We start from the raw sequence: 20,832 nt of genomic DNA, 5'->3' as shown, positions 1-20,832 counted from the left end.
CTTTCTATTTGACTTACATAATAATTACGGAATGATCATAATCTATGATGTGTAATTTAAACTTCAACAGTATTCTAGAAGTTTCGCTTCTTTAGTTTTCTAGGAGTTTCCCTTCTTTAGTTTTCAGGGGCCTTGGTGGCCGAGTGGTCTAAGTAGTTACTACTGTAATCACTAGCCAGTCAACACTGAGGTTGTGAGTTCGAACCCCGCTCGTGCGGGTGCACTCGACTCCAATCTTAATTGACTAGGATTGTCAGTTTTCCTATCGAAGGTCTGTGGTTTTCTCCGGGCACTCCGGCTTCCTCCACCTATAAAAACTGGCCGCCACGAAATAGCCCAAAAGCGGTGCTTAAAAGTGGCGTTAAAACACCAAAAAATCAAATCAAATCAAATCTTAAGTTTTCTAGGAGTTTCCCTTCTAGAGTTTTCTAGAAGTTTCCCTTCTACAGTTTTCTAGAAGTTTCTGTGATGACTATATATACACCCTGCCAACTTTTGAAAATCTCCATGGGGGATTTAGTGCGGGACCAGATTTTTAAGGGTTACAATTTTTGCAGCATTTCTGTGTGCACTGTTTTTTACTCTTAAAATAGTCTCATATCTCTTCTTTTTTTCTTTTGGTATACTGATGATGAGCTAATAAGCCTTGATTTCTTTTAATTGCATGATTCTTGTACTAATTAATTGGCAAAATAACTTAATAGAGAAAAATGGCCTAAAAAAATAAAGGATACAAAGTGAAGACCCCCCCCCCTCTTTTCCCCCTCCAAAGACCTTCTTATCTTTGCACCATGACTCAAAAGATCTAAACCTAAATATTTAGTTCTAAAGTTAGAAGGATGAAGACAGATTTTGAGTTAGTCTATCAGTATAAATGAGAAAACGGATACAATTTGAGTTATCTTTCTTTGTGTTCAGAGGTGCTCTAACTGGCGGAGGCTTAGGCTTATACACAGAAGTGAATACAAAATGGTGTCGATTTTAAGTCAGAACTGGACAGAAACACGTCTGATTTCAAAAATTTTAACGGATTTCAAGATAAACGCTGTTTTCTAATGAGTTCATTACATTTTTCGTCTTTTAGTCAATTACGATTTTGTCATGAAACTACGGTAAACGTTGCAAATTGTGATCGCATGATAAATTGATTAAAATTGAAATGCCGACCGACCGATTCTGTTTACAAATTAATTAATTTTGAGGTTTGTTATGACCCATCAGATAAGCAGATTACATGTAACAACAAATTATGACACCTGTTGTGACCGTTGATTAATGTAGGGTCGTAAACTTGTCATAAATATGTCGCCAGATCAGAAAAACTTCCAAAATCGGTAACCAATAATTTTTTCGGGTATATTTTGTGAAAATAGGGATTTTGACTTGTTTAACTATCCCGATATTGAAATTCGGGTTGAGGTATGAAAATCGGGATGATACCGCCAAAATCGGCATAGTTGGCAGGTCTGTATATACAGACACCAAAATTAGACAGATCAGACATAAATATACAAGTATTCGCAAAGAATCTATTGATTTGATTATTGGTAAATTATACAACATCATACTAGTTTGTGACTTATTGGACATAATATTTCATTTGGATTCAGCAACAGTTAAGAGAAGAATTCCGGATAAAGAAAAGACTAGGATCGGACATTCAAATATTTTAACAGTTAAGTTGACATTTTTATTTGTATAATATTTCATGTAAAATTGTATTATAAATCTTGTTGAATTTATTATTGATTTTTGTCATATGTTGGCTACAATTTAAAGGTGATTTCTGACCGTAACAATGGGCATTTTAGTATTAGTTACGATGTCCCTTCGACGTCAAAAATTTGTTTATTTAAAGAACCATGGATCTATGTGAACTTACAAGCTCTATGAACAACATCACCTTAAAAATTATAATGCTTTATCTGGTTGACAATAAAGTTACTACAGAAACAGCCAAACTTTCAAACCATTAATTTAGTCTATGAAAAATCAAGGTTTTAAGTGTTATACCTGTTTCTTACTATAGTCTTTCAAAGCATTTTCATATCCCTCTTCCAACCTGGCAAATGATATGTTGACTTCACTTGTCCACCAGATTTGAGTGCCACATAATGCCACCTGAGCTGGAAAGTCAAAAAGCCACTGATCTCTTGGTTTTTCCTCATATGATGAAACCGACTCACACATTTCATACATAACAGTGCTACACATTGAATTCAACAATCTCATTAACCATGTTTCAACCTGAAAATTGAATTGACCTAAATTATGTCAAAATGTCCCTGTCAATAGTAAAACAGATATGTGTTCCACTATTAAATGGTTAAATAACACTTTCTATTTAACAGTTTCTTTATTTTCTATGTTTAATGGGAAAAGAGAAGGCTTTTAAGAAAGTTCATATATGCCAGATGGAAGTAAAGTCGAGGCATAGTAAAGTTACAACAATAAAAGTTTAGCCAAACTAGAAAACAGGAAGGACATTGCTGGACATTTTTGTGCGAGTCAGACAAAAATATTTACAGCAGTACAAATCAAATAAACAAAGCACTTAATGTTTATGGGGTACCAATTTTTGTAAATTTTACACCAGGAATTCATTCAGGATATGTTCTATGTAAATATCAAGTTTCATAATCAAAGCAAATTTTTTTTTTTCATGTATGGCTGACAAATAATATTTGCCACTGGGAATCAATTTAGAAATAGCAAATTATACCCAAGTATTAACAGTTGTTGAAATCCAAGCAAAAAAGATATTTTTTATAATTTGTTTTTTCAACAAAGTTTTTACAGCAATTCTCCCAGAGTATGTGTTTTTACAGTACCCCCATTCATAACAGTAAAACAAGACCTTTTTATTCATATTCTAATTGATTAAAACAACATTCAAAGGTCTTACTACAGTGTTAATTTGGTAACTTTTAAAGTTTCTTACCTGTCCATTTAAATCACAAGTTTTATCCAAAGTAACATATTCTCCATCTTTACTATACATCCCTACAGCAATCTTTAGAATGTTTCCTTTGTCATCCTTCTCAAATTCTAACTTTGACATGCTATCAAATAATTTAGTCAAATGACGGGAAACCTGCAATAGAAATATGCAAATGAAGACATGATTTAAGAGACTTAAAAGTTTATGTTGAAATGAATGTATTTAAAAACACAAGTACTAAGTAGTACAATATAAATTGGTCAGTAATAATTAAAAAAAAGAGGAGTCTGAATTAGCAATGCCAGAACATCATTGCATTCAACTTTTACTTTATTTTTTATCTTTTTCAACCTAGACTATCTTAGTTTCTTATGTTTTGCATTTTCTTGTCACATGGTTTGACATAATAGATCGTTTCTCAAAAGATAACATTGTCTTCTTTGTCAAATTTTAGTTCACCACTTTCAGCGGTTATCTTAAAATATATAAAAAAACTGAATTAAAAATTAAATTAAATATATCAAAGACAAGAATAAATTTCAAGTGACAAACTCACAAAAATTTCTTTGATAAGAACAAACCCCAACTATAATCATCTAATTACTAAAACACATTGATAGTCATTCTTGTGCAAATTTTTATTTATAATTACAGAAGTGTTTGGATGTAATAGAATCTCTTTAAACAAGTAATCTCTTGTATATTTTGCTGTTACAAGTCATTTATAAATAGTTATTGAGTGATAAGAATTTTCAATAATTTCAAAAGACTAATCAATGGAGAAAATTTAATGAAAGCAATATAATTACCACTGGTGGATTGTTTCCATTAGAGAGAATATCTAATAGATCAGCTGATGACACAAAGTAGAATCTTGGGAATGCAAGTCTCTTAGTTTCCAAATACTCAGCCAAGGCTTTCTCACACAGGATCAGATTTTCTTGCAATGTCTCAAGTTTTTCATATAAATTAGGTTGGTTAGTTGCCTCTACTGTGTTTTTTGTTGTTTCCATTTTTTTCACCAGTTCCTAGAAATAAACCCCAAAAGTTTTAATACACAAGTACACTATATAGTCATGATCAGGTAAAAATGTAAAACATTCTTAATATTCCTTTTTATGTAATAACAAATAAGTTGTGATACAAAGAAACAAGTGTAATATATTATTGTAAATACACTTTTTAATATTTTCCTTAAATATCATTTTGCTCAGCTCTTTAGAAAGCAGCCACTCGACTTAAAGCAAACAAAAATCAATCAATCAATCTTTAGAAAGCATAGGATTTTGTGTTTATCTCTCCCAAATCATGTGCTAAATCCGAGATATTGCTGATATTAACCTATAGTATAAGTTTTATAAAAATCTGACAAGAATTGTACCCGTGAGAGCGCTAACAGACCATTTTCCATAAATTTAATATTTCCAAGGGCATAACTCTTTTAAAAAAAGTTGATTGTCCACCATTATAAAACTTGTCCGAGATATTGCTGATATTAACCTCTACTTTAAGTTTTATAAAAAGCTGGCAAGAACTGTACCTGTGAGAGCGCTAACGAGGCCATTTCCCATAAATTTAATATTTCCAAGGGGCATAACTCTTTTAAAAAAAATTCAATCGTCCACCATTATTTAACTTGTCTGAGATATTATTGATATTAACCCTTTCACCAATAGCCGCCCTGACAGAAACTTATCTGAGACGATGGCTTCCCTAGCTATAGTGACACATGTGGGAGATCTTCGTATTAAATATCAATAAAAACTTGTCTGTAGTTATTTATGTTTTTATTTTATTCACTTACTCAGTTTTGTTAATGTTTCGATCAATTTTTTTTGTACAGAAAAATTCAAATTTACTACTTTTCGGCAATAAATCAGATGAAATTCACAAAATTCAACTTTTTGACCCAAAATCATAAAATTTTAACCTAAAACAGCAAAAGTTTAAAAATTTAACGAAGTTGTACAAATTCCTTACAGTAAACGATATCCATTCCAAGTGTTTTTGTAATTAAAACGGCATTTTATGTCAAACTAAAGGCTCTAAAGAGCCTGTGTCGCTCACCTTGGTCTATGTGCATATTAAACAAAGGACACAGATAGATTCATGACAAAATTGTGTTTTGGTGATGGTGATGTGTTTGAAGATCTTACTTTACTGAACATTCTTGCTCCTTACTATTATCTCTATATATAATGAACTTGGCCCGGTAGTTACAGTGGAAAATATTTTGTAAAAATTTACAAAAATTTACAAAATTTATGATAATTGTAAAAAATTGACTATAAAGGGCAATAACTCCTTAAGGGGTCAATTGACAATTTTGGTCATGTTGACTTATTTGTAGATCTAAGTTTGCTGAACATTATTGCTGTTTACAGTTTATCTCTATCTATAATAATATTCAAGATAATAATCAAAAGCTGCAAAATTTTCTTAAAATTACCAATTCAGGGGCAGCAACCCAACAACATGTTGCCTGATTGGTCTGAAAATTTCAGGGCAGATAGATCTTGACCTAATGAACAATTTTATCCTCATCAGATTTGCTCTAAATGTTTTGGTTTCAGAGATATGAGCCAAAAACTGCATTTTACCCTATGTACTATTTTTTAGCCATGTTGGCCATCTTGGTTCACGGGCGGGGTCATCGGACACATTTTTTAAACTAGATACCCTAATGATGATTGTGGACAAGTTTAGTTAAATTTGTCTTAGTAGTTTCAGAGGAGAAGATTTTTGTAAAAAATTACAAAAATTTACGAAAAATGGTTAAAAATTGACTATAAAGGGCAATAACTCCTTATGGGGTCAACTGACCATTTTGGTCAAGTGGACTTATTTATAGATCTTTCATTGCTAAACATTATTGCTGTTTACAGTTTATCTCTATCTATAATAATTTTCAAGAAAATAACCAAAAACGGCAAAATTTCCTTAAAATTACCAATTCAGGGGCAGCAACCCAACAACGGATTGCCTGATTGGTCTGAAAATTTTAGGGCAGATAGATCTTGACCTAATGAACAATTTTATCCTCATCAGATTTGCTCTAAATGCTTTGGTTTCAGAGATATGAGCCAAAAACTGTATTTTACCCTATGTACTATTTTTTAGCCATGTCGGCCATCTTGGTTCGTGGGCGGGGTCATCGGACACATTTTTTAAACTAGATACCCTAATGATGATTGTGGCCAAGTTTGGTTAAATTTGTCTTAGTAGTTTCAGAGGAGAAGATTTTTGTAAAAGATTACAAAAATTTACGAAAAATGGTAAAAAATTGACTATAAAGGGCAATAACTCCTTAAGGGGTCAACTGACCATTTTGGTCAAGTTGACTTATTTGTAGATCTTACTTTGCTGAACATTATTGCTGTTTACAGTTTATCTCTATCTATCATTATATTCAAGATAATAACCAAAAACTGCAAAATTTCCTTAAAATTACCAATTCAGGGGCAGCAACCCAACAACGGGTTGTCTGATTCATCTGAAAATTTCAGGGCAGATAGATCTTGATCTGATAAACAATTTTACCCCCATGTCAGATTTGCTCTAAATGCTTTGGTTTCAGAGATATAAGCCAAAATCTAAATTTTACCCCTATGTTCTATTTTTAGCCATGGCGGCCATCTTGGTTGGTTGGCCGGGTCACCGGACACATTTTTTAAACTAGATACCCCAATGATGATTGTGGCCAAGTTTGGTCAAATTTGGCCCAGTAGTTTCAGAGCAGAAGATTTTTGTAAAAGTTAACGACGACGGACGCCAAGTGATGAGAAAAGCTCACTTGGCCCTTTGGGCCAGGTGAGCTAAAAAGTATACTAGTCTGGCTTCAATTCTTCCAAATTCTTTCAAAAAAAATGTTCCCTCATTTCAAATTCCAGTTAAATCTGTAAATTTCATTCGATTTTGACACAATTTTCAACAAACAGAAGTGCCATGTTTACACTCTCATCCGGGCATTTAATAAAGAAAGATAATTCATGTTCGCAATGTTTTTCAGTGGGAAACATAAAAGAGGTATTCAGATCTTGTATTCAGCTGTCTGAAGCATGAATCCTGGTAAACCGGGATTCGTCTGCGAAAGGGTTAACCTATTGTTTAAGTTTTATAAAAATCAGGCAAGAATTGTACCCATGAGAGTGCTAACAAGACCGGACGGACACATGGACAGACAGCCGGTATTTCCATGTCCCCTGCAATGCCTTATGAGGGGGACAATTAAATAAAGGTGGTTACATTTTCCTTAGAATTTTGTAAGAACTAAAGAACCTTTGTGAGCACGCTGACATACCCCACACCCCAACATTGTCAGTGGGCAAATAAAATCTCACTAAATTCCTAAGTTTAAAGACTCCAACAAAAGTCAACTGATAATTTCTTGTAGATTTGTACATCTGCATATTATGTCCATATTATCTACAAAGTTTCACGAAATTCTGTTGGGTGGTTTCAGAGGAGTTGCGATGACAAACTGTTGCAGTAGTATATTTAGGCCAAATTCTAAGTTCAAAGGGGCATAACTCCTAGAAAAAAAATAGAATCATAATTTCCTGTCGATATGCACATCTACATAGTATGTCCTTATTATTTACAGTTTCATGAAATTCTGATATGTGGTTTCAGAGGAGTTGCGATGACAAGAACAAAATTGACGGACAGACTGACAGACGGAGTGACAGACAGACTGACGGACAGACGGGTCAAAAACATTATACCCTACGGAACTTTGTTTCATGGGGTATAATTGTAAGTATAATGAAAATTTTTATCTTATGGATGATGTTTTTTTTTTAAAGTACCTCCCATCACCCCTTGTGTTTATTTCTGGAACAGCCCTGAACACTATCAATGATCCATGAAAATGAGGTCAAGGTCAGATGAACCTGGCAGGACAGACATGTTCATCTTACAATCATTCAATGCTCCAAACATAGTTGACCTATTGTTTATAATGTCTAAAACAAGAGGCTCTCAAGAGACTGAATCGCTCACCAGTATTTCAGAGGAGAAGATTTTTAAATGTTAGCAAACTTGATGAACAAATTGTGTAAAATTGTCTTTAAAGGGCAATAACTCCTTAAGGGGTCAATTGACAATTTTGGTCATATTAACTTTTTTGTAGATCTTACTTTGCTGAACATTATTGCTGCTTACAGTTTATATATATATCTATAATAATATTCAAAATAATAACAAAACACTGCAAAATTTTGTTGAAACTACCAATTCAGTGGCAGCAACCCAACAATGGGTTGTTCGATTCGTCTGATAATTTCAGGGCCGATAGATCTTGACCAATTAAACAATTTTACCCCATGTCACATTTGCTCTAAAAGATTTAGTTTTTGAGATATAAGCCAAAAACTGCATTTGACCCTTATGTTCTATTTATAGCCATGGCGGCCATGTTTGTTGATGGATACAAACTTCAGATACAATTTATAAACAAGATACCCTAAGGAACATTTATTTAAAGTTTGAAGGTAATTGGCCCAGTAGTTTCAGAGAAGATTTTTAAATGTTAGCAAACTTGATGAACAAATTGTGTAAAATTGTCTTTAAAGGGCAATAACTCCTTAAGGGGTCAATTGACAATTATGGTCATATTAACTTTTTTGTAGATCTTACTTTGCTGAACATTATTGCTGCTTACAGTTTATATATATCTATAATAATATTCAAAATAATAACAAAAAACTGCAAAATTTTGTTAAAACTACCAATTCGGTGGCAGCAACCCAACAATGGGTTGTTCGATTCATCTGAAAATTTCAGGGCCGATAGATCTTGAGCAATTAAACAATTTTACCCCATGTCACATTTGCTCTAAAAGATTTAGTTTTTGAGATATATAAGCCAAAAACTGCATTTGACCCTTATGTTCTATTTTAAGCCATGGCGGCCATGTTTGTCGATGGATACAAACTTCAGATACAATTTATAAACAAGATACCCTAAGGAACATTTATTTAAAGTTTGAAGGTAATTGGCCTAGTAGTTTCAGAGGAGAAGATTTTTAAATGTTAGCAAACTTGATGAACAAATTGTGTAAAATTGTCTTCAAAGGGCAATAACTCCTTAAGGGGTCAATTGACAATTATGGTCATATTAACTTTTTTTGTAGATCTTACTTTGCTGAACATTATTGCTGCTTACAGTTTATATATATCTATAATAATATTCAAAATAATAACAAAAAACTGCAAAATGTTGTTAAAACTACCAATTCCGTGGCAGCAACCCAACAATGGGTTGTTCGATTCGTCTGAAAATTTCAGGGCCAATAGTTCTTGACCAACTGAACAATTTTACCTATGTCAGATTTGCTCTAAAAGCTTTAGTTTTTGAGATATAAGCCAAAAACTGCATTTGACCCTTATGTTCTATTTTTAGCCATGGCGGCCATGTTTGTCGATGGATACAAACTTCGGATACAATTCATAAACAAGATACCCTAAGGAACATTTAGTTAAAGTTTGAAGGTAATTGGCCCAGTAGTTTCAGAGGAGAAGATTTTTGAAATAGTTTACGACGACAGACGCCGACGACAGACGCCAAGTGATGGCATAATCTCACATGGGGCCCGAAGGGGAGCTAAAACTAACTAATCATTAAAGGCCCTTTTTTTTCCATTGCAAATGCAGCCAGTATTTGGCTATAAACATCAAACTGACAAATTTCTTCCAGTGCTTTATAAAGAACATTTCTTTCTATACTTAATTTCAATTAGTGATTTTTCCAAGTTTTCCAAATTATTGTTGGTATGTTTTTTTCAAATTCCCTGAATTTGCAAAATTTTTAGTCTGCACTGTACTTGATTCTATAGAGGTCTACCCTAGAGCTGTTGCTATTAATCATACACACCTTAAAATCAGTATCTATACCATCAAATCTTGCTGAATCTTCTGGCAGTTGACTTCTTATATCTTCTGAACCAATAAAAATACTTTCTAAATGAGACCATGTTCTTTGTACTTCCATCCAAACAGAAATCACTTGATCAGCAGTTGATAATTTCTTCTGCCATGTTGACACTTCTGTGAGGAAATGGGCAATATACTTTGATGACAACATGTTCTGTAACTGTACCTGTGATGGCAAAAAGGCTGATTGATTGAGTGCTTAAGATTATAAGTCAATTTCAACAGAAACTTAATATTTTGGGTGTGCTTCATATTTTCATCTTGAAAGTTTTAACTAATGGATACTTGCAAAACTGTCTTACAGGTAAGGGATTTGTTCCATAAAACCTGGTTTGAATAAAACTAGCCTATAAAAAAGTTTTTATTGAGTAAAAAAATTATATTTCCTATTTGCTCCCCCAGTTAAAATCTAAGTATTTTTTGTAGTTGCCACAGCTTTATACACATTTTTAAAAATACTATGGCATTGAATTTTACCATTTTCTTATGCTTCTACCTGTAACATAAATAAGTATTAGAATGGATTTTTAAAAATTAGTAAGGCATAAACTTTTGTCAGTGGTGCACATTCATATATAAATTTCACAATAAAGCTTAATTTTTGCCGAAATTTACTGCATATTTAGGTCCCAAGGAGGTGTACTATTGAAGTAGCTATGATGTCCTTGTCAAAGTACAAGTCTGCAGCCATTTCTAAGCAACTAATGAACAATAAACCATACAACTTGGTATGCAAATCTATGTATTTTGGAGAGACTAATCAGGTGCCATAAAATGTAGGTCAAATGATCCATATTTCATGGTTTAGTGTCGTAAAAAACTTTTTAAATGTTAAATCAAGGCCAATAAATATTTGTTTCTTGATTTTCAGGATAAAATTATTTTTCTCTTCACAAAATCACCCCACCTTTCCTTAAATCAAAAGACCCTCCTCTGACTAGTCATCACACTATCAGGTTGTAGATTTCAATTTCAATGTTAATCAATTTTACTGTTTACAGTTTCTCCTTATCCATAACTATTTTCAAGATTTTATCCAAAAGCATCAAAAGTTCATAAAGATCATCATAAATAGATAATAGCTCAAATAATTTTCCCAAATCTTGCATAATAGTTATACTACAGTCTACTAAATGTAGGAATACCAGAATTGAAGACATTGGTAAAACTTTATCTAAACAGGCATCAAATCCCATGTATTAAAGACAACATGTGAAGTAGTTTACCATGAATGTCCTTAATGAGAAATTGACACATGCTAAAAACTCTTTTTCAAATGATCTATATGCATTAAAAAATATATGAAAATATAATTATTTATTATACTTTCCAAATATCCAATTTCTATTTTTTTCAAGTTCAAATTGAACTATTGTTACCTGATTATCCTCGAGTGTTTCTATTAATTCTTCACTTGTCTTAAGCATTGTGATTCCAGTCCTTGGATGAGCATCATGTTCAAATTCCATTGTAGCCCATGTGACATCCAATTCCTTCAACACCTTCTCCATGCTCATTTCTTTAACAGCCTTATCTACAATACCTCTTACTTCATCTTCATAATTATGTAGGTTTAAAGACAGCAGATCTGCTAGAGTAGTTTCCTCATTCATACTAAATCTCACCTAAAATAGATTTTACAATATAAAGGCTGACTTATAGTATTTTAATGTTGAACAAACATTCAAAATGTTTATTCTTAAAGCAAAAAATGAAAACAACAAGTTATAAATTTCTCAAAGCCGAATATTTGAAAGTCAAGGATGTATAAGAACCGAAACAGTTGAAGAGCAATATGACCAAAAAGGACCTAAAAAAATAGCCAAGTCCATCTAAGGTCAACTTGCCTGAGGGAATTGAATCCTTAGTTTCTTTATAATTTCAAAATTTAATTACAGCAAATTTCAGAAAGGTTTGTTATAAATCATGTCATTACTGAAGTATTGACTACTGAGCTGATGATACCCTCGTCTTATTTCTAGTGGAAAAAACTAAGTAAACTATGAGAATATTTTTATAAAATGTGTGAGTCTTTCAAGGAAGATGTGTGTCACGTGCCATCCCAAAACTATATCAGCAGAAATGGCTTAGTCAATGTTTTGGTATGGAGCACCTAAAAATAAAAAAATTGAAATAAGGTATTTTGTTTGAATATGAAAATTAATAAAAACAATTCCATGCTGAAAATTTTTCATTTTTACATCCTAGTCCAAGCCATCAGTTTACACTGTTAGTGTTACTGGTTACTGTGTAAGAGCAGCCCCTTTTGTAGCTTTTAAATCTTTCAACAATTAATTTGAATTATCGTTAGCCATTAAAAAACAAACAGATACAATTATGTCTGATATGTAACTTTTTTTTTATGCAAAACAGCTTATTTCGAAATTCTAACCTTAGTAGCAGACATAAGCTGCTGCCAATGGCGTTCTCTGATGGCAGGGTTCTGCAATTCACCAACAGCTCTGAGAGAGGTCAACATATTCTTCACATTGTCTTCCACACCTGAGTAAGAATCCCAGGCCCTCATTTCTTTGTCCAAGGTACGAATGTCTTTAGAAAATTTCTTGCAGTCAATATCCATCTGCTCAACATTGATGTCTTTCCATTGAGTGGTCTTCCAATCATCAAAGCAGCTTCTTACAATAATGATGTAATCCCAAAGAGTTTTTAACATGATCAGTTCTTTTCTGCACTGTTTGAGCTGCTTAAAATCTGGTATATGGACTTCAAACAACCCTGCAGAATCTGTCAGTTGAGACATTTCTAATTCCATTGCAGCAACAACTTCATTATACTGTTAAAAGAACCAAGTAAATTTAAAGAACTCCCATTGATAAATTCTTCTTTTGCATGAAGTATAAAGATAGTAATTCTAATTTAAAACAAATATCAATTGTAGCTTTATTTCCAAAATAACAGCAGAGGATTTTATTAATTATTTATGAAGTGTTTATTATCTTGTTTTCCCCTCCACTCTAATTCCTTTTAAAAAGGTCAACAGCTGTAACTGATATTTACCCTGAGCTGCTTGGTTGCTAGTTAATTAAAAGTTACAATTGCAAAATGTAAATAATTTTGTCTGCAGCTCCAAAATTTTTTCTTATATATATATATATATCTTTTAACTTCCCAAACTTTTGGTTCAAGCATACCTAATGAAGGTTATTCCACAAATGTATTTTCCATACTTAAATCAGTAGCATATGATTATATGTTTCATGCAACTTTTCAGTTCCTTATCAGATTGAGAGAGAAATTTATTGTGTCCATAAAACCAACAAGATTACATGTTTTGTTTTGCTAAGCATACCCCACTTGTAATTCAAAGTTTAGAACAAAAATCCCTTCACATATTACAACTTATCACTATTGAACTGCTGACCAAATATGAAGTAATTTTGTTCATTTAACATATTGAAATTCCAAGTATTGACAAACAGTAAGTAGGTATCTGATAGATCAGAAAAGTGTTCACAAGTTACAACTCATCACTGTCGAGCTGCTGACCAAATATGAAGTAATTCTGTTGGAATAGTTTATGAGAAAAGTGTGACAAAAATACTTTTGGACAAACAAAGAGATGGATAAACAGAAAAGGATTTGCAATATAGCCCCCCTCCCAGAATAGGAATATAATAACTTAAGAAGCTCTTCCAAATGTAACATTTAAATATTTTTTTCTGTAGATATTAATGCCTTTAACCCTTTCCTCCATAATGACGCCTTTTGACGCCACCCCCTTTACTCCATAATGACGCCTTTTGACGCCTCTGTATAGTACCTCAGTTGAAACACTTTGACTACGAAATGTCTGTATCAAGACTTTATAAAATTTGTATCCAATATAAAAAGGATATTCATAAAAACATCTGACTTGAATTTCATTGATGAAATATTTGTTTTCGCAATGCATTAATACTTTAAATGTGCCGATTTTTTTTATAAATAGCCGTCGCCATTTTTTCGAAGTTCTTGTTGACAACCAAGTTTCAGAACACTGACATTGTCACGTTAACTACATTTATTGTTGGTTATTAATACCAACTGGTTATAAAATACCTAATAATCAATGTTTACGATACAGTTTGCGTAAAAAATTATTTTCCGTAAGAAAAACTTTATTTTGAAACTCCGAAAGTTCACTGCCGCTTTTCTCGCTTTGGAGTCGTACATTATTGCAACAAAAGCATTTTTATTTTTAAACTTACGTTGAAATATCAGAAATTTAATGAACAACGCGGAGATATGCAGTCGAGTCCATACAATTCTTTTCTGACCCATTGAGTGAACAAATATAGCAACTTGTAAAATGTAAACATGTGTTTGGGGAATCCCATTATACGACTTCCGGCGAGTCATTAAGTGGGCGGGAACATACAAATTTTAATGACCACAAAAAAATCTTTGAACGTACAATCTTTCAATGTTTTTGCTTATAGAAAGTGACATTTAAGTTTCGATCATAATTATTTTAAGTTCTTCAATTAAATTATCGAGAATAGCGAATTATGCAACAATATTCAGCATCCGTAAGTTGTGATTCCAGAGACATATATACACATATGTGTATATATGTCTCTGGTGATTCTAAGCCCCGCCCACCAATAGAATTTACCGTTTTTACAGTGATGTTTACACAAACAAAAGATGATGAATATTTTTTCCGCGATGTTTATTTCAACAATTATGAAGGCATATGGTTCCGTGAACCACTTTGTTTTATTAGTAACAATTTGACTAACAAATTACAGAGCCTTAACTTTGCGGTTCACTTCCCATTTATAAAATATATCAGACTAAAAGAACAGACATACGTGCATTTTTCTCTTCACGATTTTCGCCGTATTTCGGGTTTCAGAGAATCAAAATTCGAGATAGAAGTAAAAATGTAGTTAATCATTTGATTAAAAGCTACCTTAAATTTAAGCAACCAACTGATCAGCACATCTTATTATTAATGTTTAGTAGAGGAACAACAGGGATATCAAATAATATTAGTATCCTAAACTTTGATGAAAGAACATGTCATGTTCATACATTGTATGTTGCAAATTTTTTTCAAGTTGATTTTTGAGGAACTTGTTTTCTACTTCCACTGGCTGTTAATGACTAATACTTTGTTAGTCTGGGAGAAAAAAAAAACCTATTAATAGTTATAATTAATTGGCTTTAAACTAGCTTTCAGTAACTGTGTACTCTTAGATCAATACTCACTCACTCACTCACTCACATGTTTTGTTTTTTTTAATTTTTTTTATATGTACTTCTTGCCAATCTAATGAGGCAAGTCAGCCATTAAAGAGCATGTGTTTGGATGGATGCTTAGCACTCCTATCTACATCAATTCAAGCCATTCAAAGCAGACTTTTACATTTTATTCCTATTTTATGCCCCTGCCGTAGCGGTGGGGGCATTAAGTTTTACCCTTGTCCGTCTGTACGTACGTACGTACGTACATCCCAAAATTGGTTTCTGTTCTCTAACTTGAGTTTGCCTCAACCAAATGTTATGAAACTTATACACAATGCTTATTACCACAAAACACAGATCAAGTTTGAATTTGGGTAACCATTATTGAGTTATGCTATACACAATATTCATTACCACAAAACTAAGATCAAGTACAAATTTTTTGTTTCCGTTTTCTAACTTTATGTTGCCTCAACCAAATGTTATGAAACTGATACACAATGCTTATTACTACATGATACAGATTAAGTACGAAATTTGGTGGCGACACTTTTACCATTCTAGTGTTGTGTCCCTTTATTATCATAAAAATTGCTGAATTTTTTAGTTTGTCTCAACTAAATGTTATAAAACTTATACACAACCGTTCTAGAGTTATGCGTGTTTACAAATAGAAAATTGCTGAATTTTAGTTTCTGTTCTCCACTTAAGTTAGCCTCAACCAAATTTTATGAGACTTACACACAATGCTTATTATCACAAAACTCAGATCAAGTTCAAATTTGGGTAGCGTCACTTTTACCGTTCTTCAGTTATGTCCCTTTATAACTATATGATATGCAAGCGGGGGCATCATCTGTGTCCACATGTGGACAGTATCCACATTTATTGTTTATTTGAATCACTGCCCAAGTTTGTGTTGCACAGTCAAGTTTTCTATATAGTGTTTTGTATACTGTTGTTTGTCTTTTTTCTTTTTCGTTGTTTACCATTGTGTTGTCAGTTTATTTCGACTTATGCGTTTGAAAGTCCCTTTTGCCTCTCTTTGGGGAGTAATGTGCGCTCATAATCATAATTAACACAACCACATTATGTATGTTTCTGTCCAAAGTCAGAAGCCTATTATTCCGTGGTTGTTGTTGGTTGCTGTCTATCATCTTTTTGTTTACCCTTTTAGCATAAATCAGGCCGTTGGTTTTCTAGTGTGGATTGCTTCACATTTTGTCATAACATGCATAACACATAAACTATGAATGGTCATTGTCTTACATCCACATCATTTGGACTGTTGAAAAGTTGTCACATTGGCAATCTTACCACATTTCCTTATTTCATTATTGTATGCAAAACAGTCTACAGAAAGATCTTTAGCATTGAGAAGAGGGAAACAAATAAGGATTTATAAGGACCTCCTTCTGAATATGCATGAAATATTTGCCACTGCATGTGAAACAAACAACCAATCAATGTAATGGCTATCTATTGTAGATTTTGAAAGATATGCATATATGTATGATTCGTGTTTTACAAATGAATGGAACCTTTCCTTCATCTTTTTTCTTTCAAATCTTCTGTGTATCTAGAAGAAGGAATGATTCAAAGAAAATACCTAACCCTGGGGAAGAGGTTAGCTGAATTCTTTCAAGTTAATGTATTGTTATTTCTGGAGGGTAAGGGGTTTGCCTTTATAGGAAAAAACCTAAATTGAAATAATGTTTTTATTTTTTATAAATTCAAATTGTGATGAAACGCACAGCAGGATATCAACATAGGAAAAAGTTTAATACCCTTCTAGATTTCAGGATTGATGTTACATTTTCAAGGGGACTTTACAAAGAGAAACAGGCATGTGCATAATCAGCATGTTGTTAACAATGACAGTGTCAGTGTTCCATTGAACACAACTAAAACCAGATGCAAAATGGTGTACAAAAATGTAATAAAAAGAAACTATACCACATGCTATTATTTTCATATTGCCTTTTCAAACTGTGATATTTATCACTACTAGTATACAAAAAGGTCTTTGTTAAACAACTTCGCAAACATCATAGATTTTCTTTTAGAAACAAGATATCTGATAACTAATAATGCATTTTCTAATTTGTTGGCCTAAGCACCTACTTTTTAGTCTGATTCTTGGGCCTTATTTGGATGCTAGGAGCAAACATATGTTAAATCTTTTTCAAGAGCAATGTTGTGATAAAAAGTTTCAATTTGTTATCATCCAAAATATCTAACTGTCAACTGATCATTTTTTACTTATTATACAGGATTTCAGTTGGTTGCTATGAACAGAAACTGTTGCTAGGGAAACATAATGTACAATATTATTTTCCATAATATATTCCAATATATGAGTCATCTTGATTAACCTGTAAAAACCTTATTTTTAAATATTTTCACCAATTTTTTTTTTAAATTCAAATTTTAATCACAATTTTCTTTGGTAGCTATGGAAATACTTCTGTTGCTATGAGGAAAAAAATAAGACAATTTTTAAAGAAAATAAAGTTTCCATTCGGATTATTTATGTACATTCAATTCTCTCATTGTTTTCTTAGAAACAAATTGATATTACAAGATTTAACCCAAAATTTAACCATTTTAATTTTATATTTGGATAAATCTGTTACCATGGCAACAATATTAAAAATTTTTTTTTAGTAAATTTTGAAGATCTGACTTAAATGTATAACTGACAAAAAATTTCAAATGTCTAACTGGTCTATTAGAGGTACAGTCAATATTTCATTAAAGTAAGCATATTTTCAACATTTTAATGAAAAATCCTATGCAAATCAAGTATGTAAAAAAAAAATTTCCATGGAGGAAAGGGTTAATTGACGATAGTATTAGTTTTACTATTACTAATTTCTGCTATCTTAAAACTGATGTTATTTTAATCTATATTCTGTCAATAAAAAGATTTCAAATGATCACTTGAAATTGGATATACCAGCATTTGTAAATAGATCAATGGAAAACCTATTTTATTTTATCTATGGGTATTGGTTTTTGTTGTTTTTGTTTAAGCAAATTCCGTTTGCTATATTTAGCCATAGTAACCTCATTTAAGATCATGTAAGGTTGTTCACACGAATATCTAAATGGACCTATTCCTCTGAAACTTTCTCTAAACTTGTGTTGGGTAACATCAAATGAAGCAGTATGACGCCTGATATTTGCCACTTCTGTAGCCTGCAGTGGTGCCACTTGTTGCTTGACTGTAATAGAAATTTTCTTTGTGTTGTTCCACTGTTCTGGCAGCTCCTAAAACAGTTAAGATGAATTACTGTGACTTGACTATAGGTGTTGCTGTTTACCTTTACCTATTGTTCAACCAGATTGTAAAATTGACAATACAATTGGGACATTTAAATTGACCAGTTGGTATTGTTAGAGTTGAGTCTACCTTGATGCTACCTGTACTGTTTTTTATTCACCTAACCCAACCTTACAGCATGCTTTTTTCCTGAAGTTTTTCTTCACCTAGGGTTATTCTATTATAAAATTGACAGGGAAAAAAAAATTATTGGTTTTCATTGTTTTAAGCCCACAATATAGATGATTAATCTAATTTTGACCCAATAATTTAATTCAGTCAAAGATTTTCGGAACTGCATTTTAATATGTATGAAAATTAAAACTGTTTTTACATAATAAAAGAATCTTTAAATTTTGAACGCTTATACATAATATTGTCCAGTTGTCAGTGAAACAAGAAATAGCTATTCAGGTGTTTTCAGTTTCAGTTTTCAGATGGATATGTTATGTGTTTCTTCATATGTCCCTTCAAATTTTTTATTTTGGATTTTTATTCGCAGTGTTTGAAATCTATTGAAATCAATTTGCATAAAATATTGGGATTTATCTTATTTGAATTCAATTCTAAGATGCATTTAATTTTGCTCCCTAATTGTAAAATGTGACTTTGAATGGATTGTCACAAATGTATTAAGGAGGAAATAATTCATTCAAAATGTTTTGTGTGACTTTCACATAATGATGTACATGTAAAAGCCAAAATAATTTTGAAGTATACTTGCAGTGTTTTTCTTTGATATCTACTAGGATTTTTGTGCATAAAAAAACTGTTCACTCAAGGAAATTCACTTTTTATAAGATCGGATTTAGTTAATCTAGAAGTTAAAAAATTCAAAACTTGAATGCAAGTAGGAGAAATAAGTTCAACCAACATGTTTCTGTGTCTTTAAATGTTTAAATCGGATTTTGGAAATAATCATTATAAAATTCTGGATCTAATATGAAGATGATTCACCTGTTTAAATGGGATATATATCATGGAAATGAAATAAAATGTGAATACAGTGGATATATTCACCAATAGTTGACCTATTGCTTATAGTATCTGAGAAACGGAAATAACCATGAAAACTTAACATTGACTAATGAACCATGAAAATTAGGTCAAGGTCAGATTAACCCTGCAAGATAGACATTTCACCTAACAATCAATGCCCTATTGCATATAGTATCTGAGAAATAGACCAAACTAGAAAACATAACATTGTCCAATGAACCACGAAAAAAGGTCAAGGCCCAATGAAACCTATGAGACAACCCAGTATGACAGACATGTAAACCTTGCAAGGACCCCATAAACCAAACATATTTATCCTATTACTCTTGATGGAAACTTTGTAACATAAGGTATCTGCAAAACAGTTTGATGACCCCATTTGTTTTTTTAATTTTCTAAAAGCTTTTTATAAAATCTATCTCCCTATATCTCATTTCAAAATTCTGTCATGTAGATTTTTGCTATTCATAAAATATATCTTTTTCCCAATATAATCCTTACTAAATTTGTCAATTTTTTTTCCCGCCTACTTGAAAACATGCGTGGTGACCTATGATTTTTATTTTAGTTTAGAAAAGAGCACTATAAAATACTTCTTTGCAAAGTATGAAGAAATTTTGTCATTTTATGTTTATACCCCAATACTACCTCGAAATGAAATATTACAATGCTTCATTTGTATAAATCAAAAAAGCTTGTTTAAAGTATATTTTGATAATAAGAATAGTTTCTGCTCCTAATATTTTTCAAACATATATTCAATACATATATGAGACATGGACTAAATGTTAATGAGACAGCAATCAAAGAACAATAACCATCTACAAAAGAACATAGGACACACAAAAAATTAAGAAAGCTGACCTGTAATTGAAGATGAACCTCCTCTGGCAGCTCTTGCTCAAAGGTTTTTAGTAGTTCAATTGTTTGTTTAAGAGGCTCAAACATTTCATCAGTAGCCTGCTGTCTTTCCTTAACAGCATACAGATAACCCATACAATCTACCATTCCATTGTAGTCTCCTTCTTCTATAGGAGTAAGTAAGCCTGAATCAGTGCTCTTTATAAAGACAGATAATTCCTTCAAACTGAAATGTAAAAATAGCAATAATGTAAGAATAATATAAACATAAGAAGATATGGTATGATTGCCAATGAGTCAACTAGAGACAAAGGACAAGGATGTTAACCACCATAGGTCATCATACAGCCCTTATCAATGAGCAAAACTCATACCATATGGTGATCTATAAAAGGGAAATGTATATATAGAGAACAAAGAGTGTGATTTACAATGTAGAAGCTAAATATACAACTATGGCCTGGTTTTTTTTTTCTTTCTTTCTTTTGGATGTGCATTTATTTTATAAAAACATGCCATGTGGTGTACTCACAGTTAATTTATGACATTTGAAGCTAGGAAGAAAATTCAAAAGATATTTTAAA

General features: G+C 32.1%; 1 protein-coding gene across 1 annotated transcript in view; it reads right to left on the bottom strand.

The window, feature by feature from the left end:
- The window catches only part of LOC127729279 (dynein beta chain, ciliary-like), a 126,904-nt gene that overhangs the window by 58,205 nt on the left and 47,867 nt on the right, over nt 1–20,832 (bottom strand). Inside the window, exons 15-22 of the mRNA XM_052237012.1 lie at nt 20,252–20,474; nt 18,133–18,336; nt 12,266–12,667; nt 11,253–11,498; nt 9,815–10,039; nt 3,751–3,969; nt 2,942–3,094; nt 2,014–2,247 (exon numbers count right to left, since the gene is read on the bottom strand). Coding sequence (XP_052092972.1) covers nt 2,014–2,247; nt 2,942–3,094; nt 3,751–3,969; nt 9,815–10,039; nt 11,253–11,498; nt 12,266–12,667; nt 18,133–18,336; nt 20,252–20,474 — 1,906 coding nt within the window. The remainder of the gene's footprint in view (nt 1–2,013; nt 2,248–2,941; nt 3,095–3,750; nt 3,970–9,814; nt 10,040–11,252; nt 11,499–12,265; nt 12,668–18,132; nt 18,337–20,251; nt 20,475–20,832) is intronic.

This window comes from Mytilus californianus, unplaced genomic scaffold, assembly GCF_021869535.1.
Source record: "Mytilus californianus isolate M0D057914Y unplaced genomic scaffold, xbMytCali1.0.p SCAF_2, whole genome shotgun sequence".
In the NCBI taxonomy this organism is placed as follows: domain Eukaryota; kingdom Metazoa; phylum Mollusca; class Bivalvia; order Mytilida; family Mytilidae; genus Mytilus; species Mytilus californianus.
The sequence above is the reverse complement of the archived record's forward strand: the minus strand, read 5'-3'. Positions and strand labels throughout refer to the sequence as shown.